The sequence below is a fragment of the Ictidomys tridecemlineatus genome, chromosome 11 (genome assembly GCF_052094955.1).
Source record: "Ictidomys tridecemlineatus isolate mIctTri1 chromosome 11, mIctTri1.hap1, whole genome shotgun sequence".
In the NCBI taxonomy this organism is placed as follows: domain Eukaryota; kingdom Metazoa; phylum Chordata; class Mammalia; order Rodentia; family Sciuridae; genus Ictidomys; species Ictidomys tridecemlineatus.
The window spans coordinates 41627585-41644217 of record NC_135487.1 but is presented as its reverse complement, the minus strand read 5'-3'; the positions used below and the strand labels follow the sequence as shown (position 1 = coordinate 41644217).

General features: G+C 36.9%; 1 protein-coding gene across 6 annotated transcripts in view; it reads left to right on the top strand.

The window, feature by feature from the left end:
* The window catches only part of Usp24 (ubiquitin specific peptidase 24), a 135394-nt gene that overhangs the window by 72792 nt on the left and 45969 nt on the right, over positions 1–16633 (top strand). For all 6 annotated transcript variants that reach the window (XR_013427803.1, XM_078026335.1, XM_078026336.1 and 3 more), the window contains 7 exons: positions 1854–1951; positions 3978–4073; positions 4191–4419; positions 5250–5409; positions 6799–6954; positions 9104–9174; positions 10055–10215. Coding sequence is in view for 5 of the 6 variants with exons in the window: in XM_078026335.1 (XP_077882461.1) it covers positions 1854–1951; positions 3978–4073; positions 4191–4419; positions 5250–5409; positions 6799–6954; positions 9104–9174; positions 10055–10215 (971 nt within the window). In the remaining variant the exon portion in view is untranslated. The remainder of the gene's footprint in view (positions 1–1853; positions 1952–3977; positions 4074–4190; positions 4420–5249; positions 5410–6798; positions 6955–9103; positions 9175–10054; positions 10216–16633) is intronic.

The window sequence follows — 16633 nt, the reverse complement described above, 5'->3', positions numbered from 1 at the left end:
CCTATATATTAATTATCTTCAGCCTTCTTGACTAAGTACATCCTAATATTTTTAAGTCTATTGTAATTTGTTGACATTAATCAAGATTAATGAGGAATCGATCAGGAAGCACATTAACATTATTATTTCAAGACTTAAAAACCTTAGAAGAATTAGAAAAAGCAATTAATTTTAATCCTATACTTATTAATTTATATTCCTTGTCTAAATGAGAGCACCTAGAAAAACAGAATGACCCAGCAGTGAACTCTAGCTTATCATCAGCCACCTAGATCACATCATCTCAGAACCAAAACACTGTAATAATGAAATATCTCCAGTATAATTTCAAAACTTCACAGTTAAGTATGAAGTACTCTGATAGGTGTGTTTTGCTTTTAGATACATCAAATATTTGGAAAGCCTAACCCTTCAGAAAGCACTTTTGCTGTTACCCAAAAGGTTGATTTCCTGCAATTTGCTTGTGAACTTATTTTTGCCCACCAGGAAACTTCAAAGTGGATATTCCAAACACACTTTCCTTTGAAGAAACCTGTCGTCTTCAGTAAATGTTTGCCCACTAAGCCTGGGGAGTGTGTGTGTGTGTGTAGATAAAGAACTGTAATTTCAGGAAGAGCAGAGGGCTCCCTCCTACGCAGTACATCATCTGAGACTGAGGAGGCCATTTCCTAAAATCTTTAAAAAAAAAATCCCACATTAGAAATCTAAGTTCATAAAGTCCATAGGTTCATAGAAGCAAATTTTTTAAGACTAGAGAAATATCTTTAATTGTATCTAGTTTAAAACTGAGGCAATAAGAGATTTAAATTTTAAGATTTAAATGCTTAAATCATAATAGTTGAATGGGCTATTGATTACTGAGCACTTGTGCTGGTACTTGCACTAAACTTAAACTTGCAACTTAATTCAGACAATTCTCTGGTGATCATAATTATCATCCTCCTTTAGGTGATGAGAAACTGAGGTAGCTCTTTGGGAAATGGGCTCCTCAGAATGTCTGTTGACTTTTCAGTTTGTAGCTAGGGAAACTATAATGTGAACTGAGTTTGTTGTCTTGTATTGTAGTATGATTATTTGTATAAAATTCTTCTCTGCCCTATCACAACATTCATTTAAGCTTTCTGGGGGTGCGTATTGCAGAATTGGAGTGGGGACCTGTGTATTAGAGTGTCACACATCTGGATTTGAATTCTAATCATGTGACTTTGGGTAAGAGGTCACTTAACTTCTCTGGTCTTAGTCCTCTCACCTTTAAAATAAAATACACATCTTAGGCATTAGAGATGTTCAGTGAACAGGAACTAGAGTCATTAGAGAGCTCATCTTGCATCTTTAACATGGGGGCTGTTTCATAAAACTTTGGCTTTTGTGCTTTTTAAAGTACCTATCCAGCACATGACACAGGGTTATCTATTCTTACTTAAGCATGAAGGCCTAAGATTGTCACATTTAACTATTTCATGTAAAGAAGAGCATGTTAGCTTTCTTCACAACAGAAAGATTTTTATTCCAAATTAAATAGAATATGGAAAATGTGGTTTTGTGAAATATGAGCCCCCATGTACTTCTGAAGAGATAACTAGTATATGACATTTAAAGAGATTTTGCCTGAATGTTTTTTTTTTCTTTTTTTTTTTTTTAATATTTTTTTAGTTGTACAGACACAATACCTTTACTTTATTTGTTTTTGTGTGGTGCTGAGGATTGAACCCGGTACCTCACACGTGCAAGGCAAACACTCTACCATCTGAGCTACAACCTCAGTCCCAAGCTGTAACCCCAGGCCCCTGAATGTTTTGCTTAGTAATTTTTGCATACATATTGGATGGTTAATTGTGTTTGTCTGTTTCTAGGTTCTGAGCTCCAAACTCATGCCAACAGCTGATGATGACATGGCAAGAAGTTGTGCTAAATCCTTCTGTGAGAATTTCCTCAAAGCAGGAGGTTTGAGGTACGTGAGTTATAGAAGATGAGTACAATTGTAATAGCTAATTTTCCCTGCAAAGCCTTGCTTATTTCTACAAGGTATTGTGTGAAGCATTATGAGAGTCATCAGAAGAAATGATGTTTAAGTCTCTTAGAATATTTTCATACATTTTAAAACTTTCATTTATTTGAAAAATGCACAGAAGCACATCTCTTTCCCCACTGGTAGTGGGGAAAATTCTTAAGAAGAATAGAAATGCAGAGGCTCTGGTTCTTTTGAGTCTTTTTATCTGTTTGAAGTAAGGTGAATTTCATTCTCAATAAATCTATACTGTGCAAAGCATTAGTACTGAGGATGCAATGATAAATTAAACATTAACCCTGCCCTTGAGAGGCTCATGGTTTAAGAGTGACAGCTAGCTGGCCATCTTATAAGTATTAAAATAAAGGCATATAAAAAGTTATGGGGGATGGAGGACAAGAAAGTAGTGGTTAAATTTTCTAGGTTGATAAGGTTAGGAAGTGCTTTGCACAAAGTGACCTTTGAGCTGGGAATTGAGAAATGAGTACAAATTTCCTTGATAGAAGAGGAGGGAAGGGGTACTAGAAGACAGGGTGGAGGGCAGTGTGAGTGAAAGCATGACGATGTGTCACCTGAGCAAAGGATAAGAGATAAAGGTCCTCTGGACGAGGAATGAAGACTTGAGGCTTGAGCAAAGAGTGGTTGCAGGAATTCCTATGTAGTGGTCTGGTGAGGAAGGGAAGCTGAGCAAGAACCTTGTGGAGATAAAAGAGCATGAGAAACAGGGAAATGTGGGCTAACCAGGCATTGCAGAAGGACTGGCACACAGGGGATTATTCAACACAATAATGTGTTCTTAGTAAAAATTCATTTCAAATTACCCAGCCCTCTGTAGGTCTGTGATAATAAAGGTATTGTATTTTGGCTAATCTGTATCTGTTTGTTAATTCACATTGCAGGCATTGTTTTATGGCCAGGAAATAGAGCAGTGAGTAAGTTAGACAAAATCCACGCCTCCATGAAGCTTGCACTCTAGAGAGGGAGATAAACAAATAAGTAAAAGTACACATGGGGGGTAATAAGATTTGTAGAGAGAAGTAAAAGAAGGAAGCTGGGATGTAGAGGGTGGTAATTTTTAGCAGTGGGGGTTAGGAAAAGCTTCATAAAGACCTGAAGGAGATGAAGGGATAAGGCCTCCTTAGGGGAGGGGTCTCCAGAGGAGCAGCCAGGGCACACCCCTTGCATGAGGACCTTACCTACCTGATGCCAGTGTAGGCCAGAGCAATTGAGGCTGAGTGAGAGAGGCAGACAACATTAAGTTACACAGATGCCAGAGATCAGGGTATATAGAACCTTACAGGCTACTCTGCAGACTCTGCTTTCTTTTCCTATAGGAAGCCATTGCTGGATTTTGTGGAGTAGAGGAGCATGGTCTATTTTAAAGGGACCACTCTGGTTGATCATTTGAGGATATATTAGAGGGTAGAGGGGAAGGAGTGGGCAGGGAGAATTTTGAAGCTTTACCAGTAGTATTGGGTGTAGTGAATATTGGAAAACATGTTGACCAAATACACCAATTCTAGATATATTTTTAAATTGATAGTTCCACTAGTACCAAAATAGCAATTGTTCAGGAACTCAGACAATTCATGAGAATGAGAACTATTTGAACACTGCGTCTTGGGTATCTGGCTAAATCAAGAGTCTAATTTTGATGGATTCAAGAGAGTTTTATTTATCATAGGAAACTATTGGGTAGAAATATGCATTGTTCATTTATATGTAAGAATTTTTGTAGAAACTTAGTAACTAAGAATTTTTATAAGCCTTCGCATTCATTATTTTAAAAATTGCTTATGAAAAAAATAGAGGGAGTTCATAACTCACTTGAAACTATTGTTCGAAGTATGATATGTCAAGAGCTTTGTAATGTTGTGAACAACCAATAAAAAAAATAAAAATAAAAATAAATAAAAAATAAAAAAAATAGAAATCTTTTAATATACTACCTTTTTTCTTTTCTTTGAAGTTTGGTTGTAAATGTCATGCAGAGGGATTCCATTCCATCAGAAGTGGACTATGAGACAAGGCAAGGTGTTTATTCCATCTGTCTACAACTTGCAAGGTATGTAAATGTATTGTATTAGTCTCACAAGATAATACTTGACTTTATTTTTCTTCCCAAATTATATCAGTTTTAATATTAAATGACCTTGAATAAGTCCAGCTTTTTCCTTTTAAGATTTTTACTTGTTGGACAAACCATGCCCACGTTATTAGATGAAGACCTCACCAAAGATGGCATAGAAGCACTTTCTTCTCGCCCATTCCGAAATGTCAGCCGACAGACAAGCAGACAGATGTCCTTATGCGGTACCCCAGAAAAGTCATCCTACCGACAGTTGTCAGTATCAGATCGGTCATCTATTAGAGTTGAGGAAATCATTCCTGCTGCTCGAGTTGCAATACAAGTGAGTGGTATATTCAAGAAGTATTAAACACCTAATCCTTAAAGGCCCTGCCTAGAAGATGGACCATGTAGATATGGAAGTGTTTAAAATGTGAATATTGCTTTCAAGGAATTTATGTCAAGAAAGAGACCAGTAGTGCAAAAATAACTTGGAAGGTAGAGTGTAGTAAAAGCAAGTGTAGTAAAAGCAGAGTGTTCTGTGGGCCTTATAGTGGAATAATTTCCTTCATCTGTGCCATCATGAGTAATTTTTTTTCTAGATTTAGCATCTGTGCTAAATCCTGCAGGCTAGATGGGGATTTTATATATTTATATATAGGGGGGGGTATTTAAAGAGGTGCAGAGAGGAGATTTGTTTAAGTAAAAGGGAGAGTGTGAGCAAAGTTAAAGACAAAAGCAGGTCATGTGATAGTTTACAGAGGCCAAAGCATAGTGTGTGGGAAAGGAAAATAGTAAAAACCAAATTGGGCTAGGCATAGCAGTATTCCTATAATCCCAGCTGCTTAGGAGACTGAGGCAGGAGGACTGCAAATTTGAGGCCAGCCCAGCAACTTAGACCCTATCTCAAAGTAAAATTTGAAAAAAGAAGGGGTAGGGGGAAATTGGTGAAGGCCATTTGAAGCTAGGGCCTGAAGAACAGGCTCTGTTTTACAATAACAGAGATACTAAAAGTCTGAACAGAGGGATAGCATGAAGAAGGCTGTCTTCTTGTATGCTGTTAGATGGAAAAGAGTCTCACAAAGTCGAGGCCAGTAAGAAGGTATAGAAGTCAGTAGAATGTGCTCGTACTGCATTACCTTTCCTAATAACAGTTTTTCCACACTTCTTTAGACTATGGAAGTAAGTGATTTCACTTCTACCGTGGCTTGTTTTATGAGATTGTCATGGGCTGCTGCTGCAGGACGACTCGACCTGGTTGGGAGTAGCCAGCCAATTAAAGAAAGTAATTCTCTGTTTCCTGCTGGAATTCGAAACAGACTCAGCAGTTCAGGTACTGATTTTTACAAGGAATAGTAATTAGAACACTGAATAAGAAATAGCTATTAGAATCATGTATGTGTAGAGGTGTCAAGAGTCACAAAGAGAGCCTTTTGCTGTTGAGCATGAGTAAAAATTGAGCAGGCTTAATATTTGTGCACTATATGTGCCATGCTTTCTTCAAAAGAAAAGACATTTGCAAGAACATAGAGTATAAAAATGCAAGAGGGCCAGAAATTGTGATAGTAACACAAATTCATCTAGAATTTTCTGACCTGGAAAACAGTTCTTTCCTTGGTTTGGTGGGGGTTTTTGGGGGGGTGGGGGGCTTCCCCCCATATTTTTTAATTGGTACATTACATTTCACACACAATAATGGAGTTCATTGTTATATATTCGTATATGCACACAATATAACAGTGTAGTTTGGTCAATATCATTGATCTCCCCTTTCCCTTCCCTCCTCCCTTCTCTGATTTCCTTCTCTGCTCTGCTGGTCTCCATTCTATTTTCATGAGGTTACTCCCTACCTTTCCCTACCTATCTCTCCTAGTTTCCACATGTGAAAGAAAACATAACCACCTTTGACTACCATTTTAACTGGAGTAAGATAAAATCTCAGTAGTTTTGATATACATTTTTATACTTGCAAAAGGTATTGAATATTTTCCATGTATTTGTTGGCCATCTGTATTTTGTGTTTTGAAAAGTGTGTATTTAGTTCATTTGCCTGTTTATTTGGGTTGCTTTTTTGGTGGGGATTTTGTTTTGTTTTATTTTGTTTTTGAATTATTTATATAATCTGGATGTTAATCCTCTGTTGGAAGAATAGGTAGCAGAGATTTTTGTCTAATTCTGTAGATTCTCTCTTCATGCTCTCTCTTCATGCTCCTTTGCTGTGCAGAAGTTTTTTAGCCATCTGTTGGGTTGGTTTTTTTTTTTTAATACAGTTTTATTTCCTAGCTTTATTTGCTTTTTCTGCTTTATGTGTTTATAAATACTTAATAATAGAAATAAATTTATGACATACAAATAAAATACAAAATGTAAAATACAAAAATGTTAAGTTTACAATATTTTTAGGATTTTCATGTATGAGTAATCCTTCAAGATCAAGTTACAAGATATGGAACATTTTTAATATCACATGAAGGTATCCCTCATGCTCCAAAATTGCACTGTTCTTCTATCACCTGAAATTAGTTTTGCCTTGTGAACTTTTGCAAATGAGTTTTAAGACAAAATAGGGTGTTTCAAATATGGTGATTGAATCTGTTTAGGTATAAGTGCTCTCTTGATGTATTTAATGTCGCATGAGAATTCTGGATCATGTATTAAAAGAATATTAAAACTGCACAGTTCCTATCGAATCCATAGTAAACTCGAGCTTGACTACTTTTAGGAAGCAATTGCAGCTCTGGAAGTGAAGGAGAGCCTGTAGCCCTGCATGCAGGAATCTGTGTCCGACAGCAGTCTGTGTCCACCAAAGACTCACTGATTGCTGGAGAGGCTTTGTCTCTTCTTGTTACATGCCTGCAGCTTCGGAGCCAGCAGCTGGGTAGGAGGCTTCTTTGTGATTGATTTCTTTCAGGGAAAGGCCAGGATTCTGGTAGAAATTGTTTACATTGCTTGTAGACAAGGTGCTACTAATAGAAATGAAAGGAGGGGGAAAGTTGGCATGTGGAGTAGTTAAGGATGGTATTAGAATAGTTCATTCTGAAGAAGTGTTTATTGAGCAAGATTTTATAAGGGCAGTATGTCTGCCCTTCGGGAGCTTACTGTCCAGCTGAGGAATTAAGAAAACCCAAATTACTAGTTCATATACTATGTAATTAGGATTACATATGAATCCCTGATAATGACTTATTACAAATTACAAAACTTTTAATATATTTTCCCTTTCATCTTTATTGTTGGCTTTGGAGGACTGAGCTAACACTAACCATTCTTTAACATTTTAGCACTTAGGGCTAAGCCCTTCATTGTTTATGCTTTGTCAGCATTCATTTCTTTGGATATCTCATCCAGTTTCATAGCCATAAATTCCATCTAGATGCTGACAACCATCAGCACCTCAATTTGGATCTGTGACCTGAACCACTCCCCTGCCATCTCCACTGGGATAGCAGATAGACATCCTAAGCATTCTGTCTAGAACAGAACTGATCATACCCATATCACTGAAGAATTTTCCCAACATAAAGGTAGTTTTACCCTGCTGGTTCCTCTGACCACAGAATCACCCTTGATTGCCTTTTTTCACACCCTGCTTTCAGTTGATTGGCTTATCATCCTTCCAGCTGTACCTGGATTGCACCCCTTCACCACTTCACTGAAGCTCTTCTGATCTGCCATCACTTCTTACTTGCCTTGTAATAGTGCCTAACCAATCTCCTTGCTTCTGTCCTTGTAATAACCAGGGTAGACCTCCTAATACTATGTCACTCCTCTCTCAAACCTCCAAGTGGCTTCCCAGTTCACCCAGAGTAAAAGCCAGATCTTTACTTCAAGGTCCATGGCAGTCTACCCATTGATACTCTGTTCTTTCACCTTCTCCTGCTCTCCCCCTCAATCCTTGGGTACCTTACTTTTCCCCAACACCTTCCTGCCTGCTTCAGGGTTCTTACACTGGTTGTTCCCTCTTTCTGGTATGTTCTTTCTCATCTCTGCACATGGTTCTCTTTTCCCCATCTCCTGTAAGCCCTTGCTTTAATTTCATCTTGGTGAGACATTCCCTGACAACCTTTTAAAGAAAAAAAAAAATTATACCCTTCCCCTTTCCCTAGCACTGCCTTGACCCCTAACCTTTTTTTTTCTATACCGTTTATCTCTTTATAACATGTAATTATCATGTTTATTGCCATCATCCTCCAACTAGATTGTAAGCTTTATGAAGACCCTTTGTGCATTTTGTTTCCTGCTGAATCTTCAGTACCCAAACACTGCCTGATGTGCAGTAGACCCTCAATACGTAAATATTCTGGCATGAAATCTTAACTGTACTTTTAAAAATGGTACCAAAACAAAGAAGCCCTAGTCTTGACTATTCTTACCAGTTTCACACTTCTGTTCTGTAGAGTTGGGGATCAGTATGTATTTTGTATAAAACTTAATTAGGTATGCCAGGGATAAAGGTAATTGAGGTAAATACACAGAAAATGATAGAAATTTATGAAACATTAAAGTAGTGTCTAAAATGGTTTTCTCTGAGCAAGAATGCTTTTGAATGTTTATATGTGAGAAATATAAGTCATTAAAATCTATGCCATATGCTTAATTTGATTTTCTTAGAATTCTTTAGAAATATTTTCAAATCAAGATTTTAAAAAATTGGAAATATAACTTCCCTCTAAACTTTTGTCTTTTATCATATGTGATTTTATTTTTGGTACATTTTATAGTTACCAGTATTGATAGTTTATCAAGAGGAGACATTTATTCTTAAACTGGTATGTGCACACACTGTGAGATACAAAGATTACTAAAATATGGCTCTTTCTCATGAGTACCTTAAAAATTTATACGGTAAATGGACAGACATGGTAGCAGTTGAAGAAGTTCTTGAATTTTGATTACATGTAGAAAGAAGAGATGAATTTCTGCTTAAGTTGCATATAAGAAATTACTCAAAATTTTAAAAATTTTTGAAAATGCATTAACTAATTTAGTTCCTTTTCCCCCTTAATTTTCCTTATTCTTATCATTAGCATCTTTCTATAACTTGCCCTGTGTTGCTGATTTTATCATCGATATTCTGCTTGGATCACCAAGTGCTGAAGTAAGGATTTTTTGCATTCCTTATTTAAAAAAAGAAAGAAAGAAAGAACTTTGTTCTTTTGGGGGTGGGGGCTGTCATGGATACCTTGACACTGGGGAATACAAAGGGAATGGCACTTAGTCCTCACAGGGAAAGTGGTGGACCACTCTGAAGGAAATGTGACTATTAGAACTATACCACCCTCCTCTCTGCTACCCCTTCCATGTCCCAGTAGAAATTGAGACTTGCATTATAATTAATGTTTTTTAATGACAACCAAAATGTTACAGCCAGTGTGCAGCACCTGTAACTTATAAGGGCAGCTGACATTAAGTATCAACATGTGGTTTAAAATCAGAAAGACCACCTTCAAGCCATGAACTTTCATTGGATGTTAAAATTCTGACTTTCTTACATGACTTCAAAAATTAAACACTTAAAGAAGAGTAGTTGTGCTTTTGTTTTTGTGTTTTTCTTTTTTGTATTTTGTTTACATTAAATTAAACCTATTGTTTCTAGGAAGATAGTAGGATAATTTAGGGAATCAGTTCCCAAAGCACATTTATAATTAGCCTGTTTACTCAGTGGATTCTTTACTATTAAAAATTGAAACATGGAAGGGCTGGGGTTGTGGCTCAGCAATAGAGCGATCGCCTCGCATGTGCGAGACCCTGGGTTCAATCCTCAGCACCACATAAAAAAATAAATTAGTCAAATAAAGGTGTTGGGTCTAACCACAACTAAAAAATAAATACTTAAAAAAAATTGAAACATGGATATCTCACTCTAGTGTTTTCAGTAACATGAATGAATAAATAGTGTGGACTTAGGAGGAATCACTTTTTAAGCAGTCTTTAAATGTTGTCTGACATGTCCTTTGCCACTAATCACATGATTTCAGATCCGCCGGGTTGCCTGTGATCAACTGTACACTCTTAGTCAGACAGACACTTCAGCTCATCCAGATGTGCAGAAGCCAAACCAATTTCTTCTAGGTGTCATTCTCACAGCTCAGCTGCCTCTTTGGTCCCCAACTAGCATTATGAGAGGCGTCAATCAGAGGTATGTAATAAAGATGAAAAATCTCATATTAACCAAAAACAGTGGATGAATTTTATATATATTTATATATATCTCCCCTAAAATTTATAGTGCATAATGAGATAACAAAAGAACTTCTCCTTTCTTCTTCAGACATTATGTTCCTAAAAGGGGGCATTTGTGTTTTTCTTCCCATGCAGGACAGGAGAATTAAATACCATATGGCTTTCTCCTTCATCATCCCCAACTCCCAGCCCATCCTATTTTGTCTACTCATCTCAGAGAAAAAGAGGTGTCACCTGGTTTGTGTGACTAAAGTTATTTGAACGAGGTCACTGTGTGAAGGTCACACTGGTCCTATACCCTGCACCTCACTTTCTTGGCTCAGATCCTTTATGGCCCCATGACTAAAGGTAGCTGGGGTATCCTGCTAGCTTTCTATCTTGGCTTTATATGTGCCTAAGCATGTAAGAAAGTTTGTGTTCGATGCTCATAGGGTGACTTAGGTAGGTCTGTTCTGCCTGTCCCATCTTCCCTCTGCAGGCTAGCCTCCAATGATTGAGGCTATTTCCTTCATCTGGTCCCAGGAAAGGAAGTAGGAGGTCCACGTTGACTTCAAGCTTATGCCACTTTATTCACCTCAGCTTTATCAGTGAACCCCTGCCATTGGGCTTGTAAAATATGGAGATTTGTGAAATCAGTATCTACTTTCATTGTACATATATTTTATAATTAGAGCCCTGAAAGAAAAGAGGCATTAGGCCAATGTAAACCCTTTTCCCCCACATCCTCGCCAACACTTCTTGTTGTTTGTGTACTTAATAGCTGCCATTCTGACTGGAGTGAGATGAAATCTTAGAGCAGTTTTGATTTGTATTTCTCTAGAGATGTTGAACATTTTCTCATATGTTTGTTGATTGATGGTACATCATCTTCTGAGAAGTGTCTGTTCAGTTCCTTGGCCCGTTTATTGATTGGGTTGTTTTTTTGGTGTTAAGATTTTTGAGTTCTTTGTATACCCTAGAGATTAGTGTTCTATATGATGTGCATAAAATTTTCTCCCATGCTGTAGACTCTCCCTTCACCTCACTGAGTGTTTCCTTTGCTGAGAAGAGTCTCTTAAGTTTGCATACATCCCACTTATTGATTCTTGATTTTATGTCTTGTGCTATAGGAGTCTTGTTACAGAAGTTGGGACCTAATGAAGATTTGGTCTACTTTTTTTTCTGTTAGGCACAGGATCTCTGATCTAATTCCTAGGTCTTTGATCCACTTTGAGTTGAGTTTTGTGCAAGGTGACAGATAGGGGCTTAATTTCATTTTGTTGCATATGGATTTCCAGTTTTCCCAGCACCATCTGTTGAAGAGGCTATCTTTTCTCCAATATATGTTTTTGGCACCTTTGTCTAGTATGAGATAACTATATTTATGTGGGTTTGTCTCTATATCCTCTGTTCTGTACCATTGGTCTACAAGTCTATTTTGGCGCTAATACCATGTCATTTTTGTTACCATTATAGTATAGTTTAAGGTCTTGTGTAGTGATGCTACCTGCTTCACTCTTCTTGCTAATGATTGCTTTGGCTATTCTGAGTCTCTTATTTTTCCAGATGAATTTCATGATTGCCTTTTTTATTTCTATGAGGAATGTCATTGGGATTGCATTGAATCTGTATAATGCTTTTGGTAGTATAGTCATTTTGACAGTATTAATTCTGCCTATCCAAGAACAAAGGAGATCTTTCCATCTTCTAAGGTCTTTTAAATTTCTTTGGCATTATGTAGTTTTTATTGTAGAGGTCTTTGACTTTTATAGATTCCCAAGTCTTTTTTTTTTTTTTTTTTTTTTTTTTAAGGCTATGGTACATGGGGTAATTTTTCTAGTTTCTCTTTCAGAGGATTTGTCACTGATGTACAGAAATGCCTTTGATTTATGGGTGTTGATTTTTATGTCTTGCTCCTTTGCTGAATTCATTTATTAGTTTTAGAAGTTTTCTGGTGGAATTTTTTGGATCCTTTAGGTATAGAATCATGTTGTCAGCAAATAGTAATAGTTTTGAGTTCTTCTTTTCCTGTCAGCATTTCATTAATTTCTTTCATCCATCTAATTGCTCTGGCTAGATTTTTCAAAAACTATGTCAAATAGAAGTGGTAAAAGAGGACATCCCTGTCTCGTTCCAGTTTTGAGAAGGAATGCTTTCAGTTTTTTTCCACTTAGAATGATGTTGGCCTTGGGCCTAGCATAGATAGCTTTTACAATGCTGAGATTTGTTTCCATTATCCCTAGTTTTTCTAGTGTTTTGAACATGAAGGGGTGCTGTATTTTTTCGAATGTTTTTTCTGTATCTATTGAGATGATCAAATGATTCTTTATCTGTTTAACTTGTGTATATCATCCTGATTCAGTTTGGGCAAATCATGACTCTAGAAATTTGTCAATGCCTTTGATACTTTCTATTTTATTGGAGTACAAATTTTCAAAATAAGTTCTAATTATCTTCTGTAATTCTATAGTGTCCGTCATGATATTTCCTTTTTCATCGTGGATGTTAGTAATTTGAGTATGAGTTTTCTCTCTCCTTCTCTTCATTAGCATGGCTAAGGGTTTATCAATTTTATTTACTTTTTCAAAGCACCATTTTTTTGTTTTGTCAGTTTTTTTCAATTCTTTGTTTTGTTTCAATTTTGTTGATTTCAGTTCTGATTTTAATTATTTCCTGTCTTCTACAGCTTTGGTGTTGATTTGTTCTTTTTCTGGGGTTTTGAGATGAAGTGTTAGGCAATTTATTTGTTGACTTTTTCTTCTTTTAAAGAATGAACTCCATTTAATGAACTTTCCTCTTAGTACTACCTTTGTAGTGTCTCCGAGATTTTGATATGTCGTATCTATGTTCTCATTTAACTCAAAGAATTTTTTAATCTCCTTTTTGATGTCTTCTGCAATCTATTGTTCATCAGTAGCATATTATTTAGTCTCCAGGTGTAGGAATAACTTCTATTTTTTTTTATCATTGATTTCTACTTTCTTTCCATTATGAAAGAAGAATGGAAAGATAGAATGCAAGGTAGTATCTCTATTTCTGGTATTTGCTAATAGTTGATTTGTGGCATAATATATGGTCTGTTTTAGAGAAAGATCCATGTGCTGCTGAGAAAAAAATGTATTCACTACTTGAAGGATGAAATATTCTATATATGTCAGTTAAGTGTAAGATATTGATTGTATTATTGAGTTCTGTAGTTTCTTTGTTCAGCTTTTGTTTGGAAGATCTATGCAGTGGTGAAAGAGGTGTGTTAGTCACCCAGAATTATTGTGCTGTGGTCTATTTGACACTTGAACTTGAGAAGAGTTTGTTTGATGAATATAGATGCTCCATTGTTTGAGCATGTATATTTATAATCATTATGTCTTGTTGATGTATGGCTCCTTTAAGCAGTATGAAATGTCCTTCTTTATCCCTTTTGATTAACTTTGGCTTGAAGTCTACTTTATTTGATATGAGGATGGAAACCCCTGCTTGTTTTCACAGTCCATGTAAGTGGTATGTTTTTTTCTAGGAGTCTCTTGAAGGCAGCATATTGTTGGGTCTTTTTTTTTTAATCTATTCTGCCAGTCCATGTCTTTTGATTGGTGAGTTTAAGCCATTAATATTCAGAGTTATTATTTAGACATGATTTGTATTTCTGGCGATTTTTGTTTATTTTTGGTATTTAACTTGACTTGATTTCTCCTTTAATTGGTTTTTCCTTTAGTGTAATACCCCTCACCCCTTTGCTGATTTTCATTGTTTTTTCAATTTCCTCCTTATGGAATATTTTGCCAAGGATGTTCAGTAGTGCAGGCTTTCTAGTTGTAAGTTCCTTTAATTTTTGTTTATCATGAAAGGATTTTATTTCATCATCAAATCTAAAGCTTAATTTTTTGGATATAAGATTTTTGGTTGGCATCCATTTTCTTTCAGAGCTTAGTATATGTTGTTTCAGGATCTTTTACTTTTCAGGGTCTGGGTTGAAAAAATCTACAGAGATTTTAATTGGTTTCCCCCTCTATGTAATCTGATTCCTTTCTTTTATGGCTTTTAAAATTCTTTAATTATTCTTTATTTTAGGCATTTTCATTATAATGTGCCTTGGTGTAGATCTGTTGTGATTTTGAACATTTGGTGTCCTGTAAGCCTCTTGTATTTGATTTCCCATTCATTCTTCATGTTTGAAAAATTTTCTGATATTATTTCATTGAATAGATTGTTCATTCCTTTGGTTTGTACCTCTATGCCTTCCTCTGTCCCAATAATTCTTAAATTTGGTCTTTTTATGTTATCCCATAATTCTTGAATGTTTTGTTCATGGTTTCTTACCATCTTTACTGTGTGGTCAACTTTATTTTCAACATTATATATTTTGTCTTCATTGTCTAAGGTTCTGTCTTCCAAGTGATCTAATCTGTTGGTGATGCTTTCTATTGCATTTTTAATTTAGTTTATTATTTCCTTCATTTCAAGGATTTCTGTTCTGTTTTGTTTGTTTGGGATTTTTTTGTTTGTTTTGTTTTGTTTTTTTCAGAACCTCTATCTCCTTATTGAAGTCATCTTTTGCTTCCTGTATTTCTTTATGTAGCTCTTCATCGAAATGATCTTTTGCTGCCTGTATTTGCACTCTCATCATCCTTTAATTCACAGAACATTTTAATTACATACAGCCTGAACTCCCCTTCTCTGTCATTTCTTCTGCTGTGCTGGCCATGGATTCTAATAATGTAGTATCTTGGTTTGTTTGGGGCACTTTCTTTCCTTGTTTTTTTATGTTGTTCATGTGTCTTCCCTTCTAGCACTGCAGATCCAAGGTGTTACAGTTTTTACCCTATAGGCTTATAGTGTCCCTGCAGGGTTCCAATACCCCTGCTTTAAAGGGGAGAACAATATTAATGATCCCAATACAAACAATATACAGCCTTGAATCAAATAGCTGCTATTATGACATTTACAGTTTTGTCACAGTATTCAGAAATGGTGAGTTCAGTTATTATCTGCAATAATAGTAGGTTTGCAAAAAGGTCTATAGTTTCTGATGGTGGACAAAGAGAGAACTGGGGGTGGGTTGTAGGATGAGATGTTAAGGAGGTAGGAGGTAAGGATATAGAGTTATTAGATCTTAGGAAGTGTGAAAGAGGAATCAAAAGAAGTTGGCTAGTAGCAGGAGAAAAGAGAGAAAGTGATTTTGGGGAAACAAGTAAGTGGGAAGATGAAAGAGTACAAAAAAGAAACAAACATAAAAATTAAGAAAATTTAAAAATTTAAAAGAAATATACAACACAACTATAATATACTATTCAGACAGCCCAGTCCTCAGTAGCTTAATTTATGAAAAGTACATGGTTTCACAAATGTTGGGGATGTGAGGGTGGGAGAAGAGAAAGAGAAGAAAAAGAAAAAGAAAATTCTCAAAAATACAAAGATTGTTTTCCTTGGAGATCAGTATCTTTTCTGCTTCCCTTCTCATCCAATAGGTGTGGTTGTCTGTTGTTTGCTAGTATCTTTACCCTCAGGATGGTGAAGGTTATTAGGGTGGGAGGGTTGGTCTTGGGGGCGGAGCTTCTGGAGGTAGGGTATAGCACTTGTTGGTGCCTGATGGGAGACTGCACCCCAAGGATCTCCTTTGGGGCCTGATCTTGTGATGTGGGTACCTGATCTTATCTCCTTATATTGCCTGTAGACCTCACAATTCCTGATCTCTAATTTAGTCTCTAAACTGTACCTCACTCACCTCCTCTCTTTCTATATCCCAATCAGGAACCTATCTCTCTGGGGGTCTTGTGGGCTGTGTTCTTGGGGCTGCACACCTGTCATGGAGAGCTGTTTGGTATTGGGCAGTTCAAGACCAAGTTTTGCGAGCTGTAGACCTGCCCCATAGCTGCAAGCACTGTGCCGGGTTAGTAGGTGCAGGGGAGAGGGAGGAGTTTGGGACTATAGGTACCTTGATATTGCTTCTAAGCCCCAGTTGGTGTCCCAAACTGGTAGGTACCCCAACTAAAGATGGCATCAGCGGTGTTCCAAGATGGAGGCAGATATCTTAAGAGATGGGGTGTTGGGCCAGGTGGTATATTGGGCAGTGTGTTCAGAGATGCAGCTCTGTGGCATCCTGTGTTGTGACTAGTAGCTGTCTCCAGACCCTGTCCAGTGTCCCCAGGTGCAGGCTACCGTGTGTAAGAGACTATGTCAATGGTTGCAGTGTCCCAAGATAGAGGCAACGGGAGCTCCATATTGGTAGATGGGGTTCCACTCGGAAGTGGCAGCCTTAGGTCTTGCATGGGCAAGCAACTGGGAGTCCTGTGCTGAAGCTAAGACCCCGGGACCTGTGCAGGCATGGCAGCTGGGATTCCTGCACAGGAGCATCTCTTGGAGGAATCCTCTAATAACTCTCGAGAAACAGTGTTCCCACT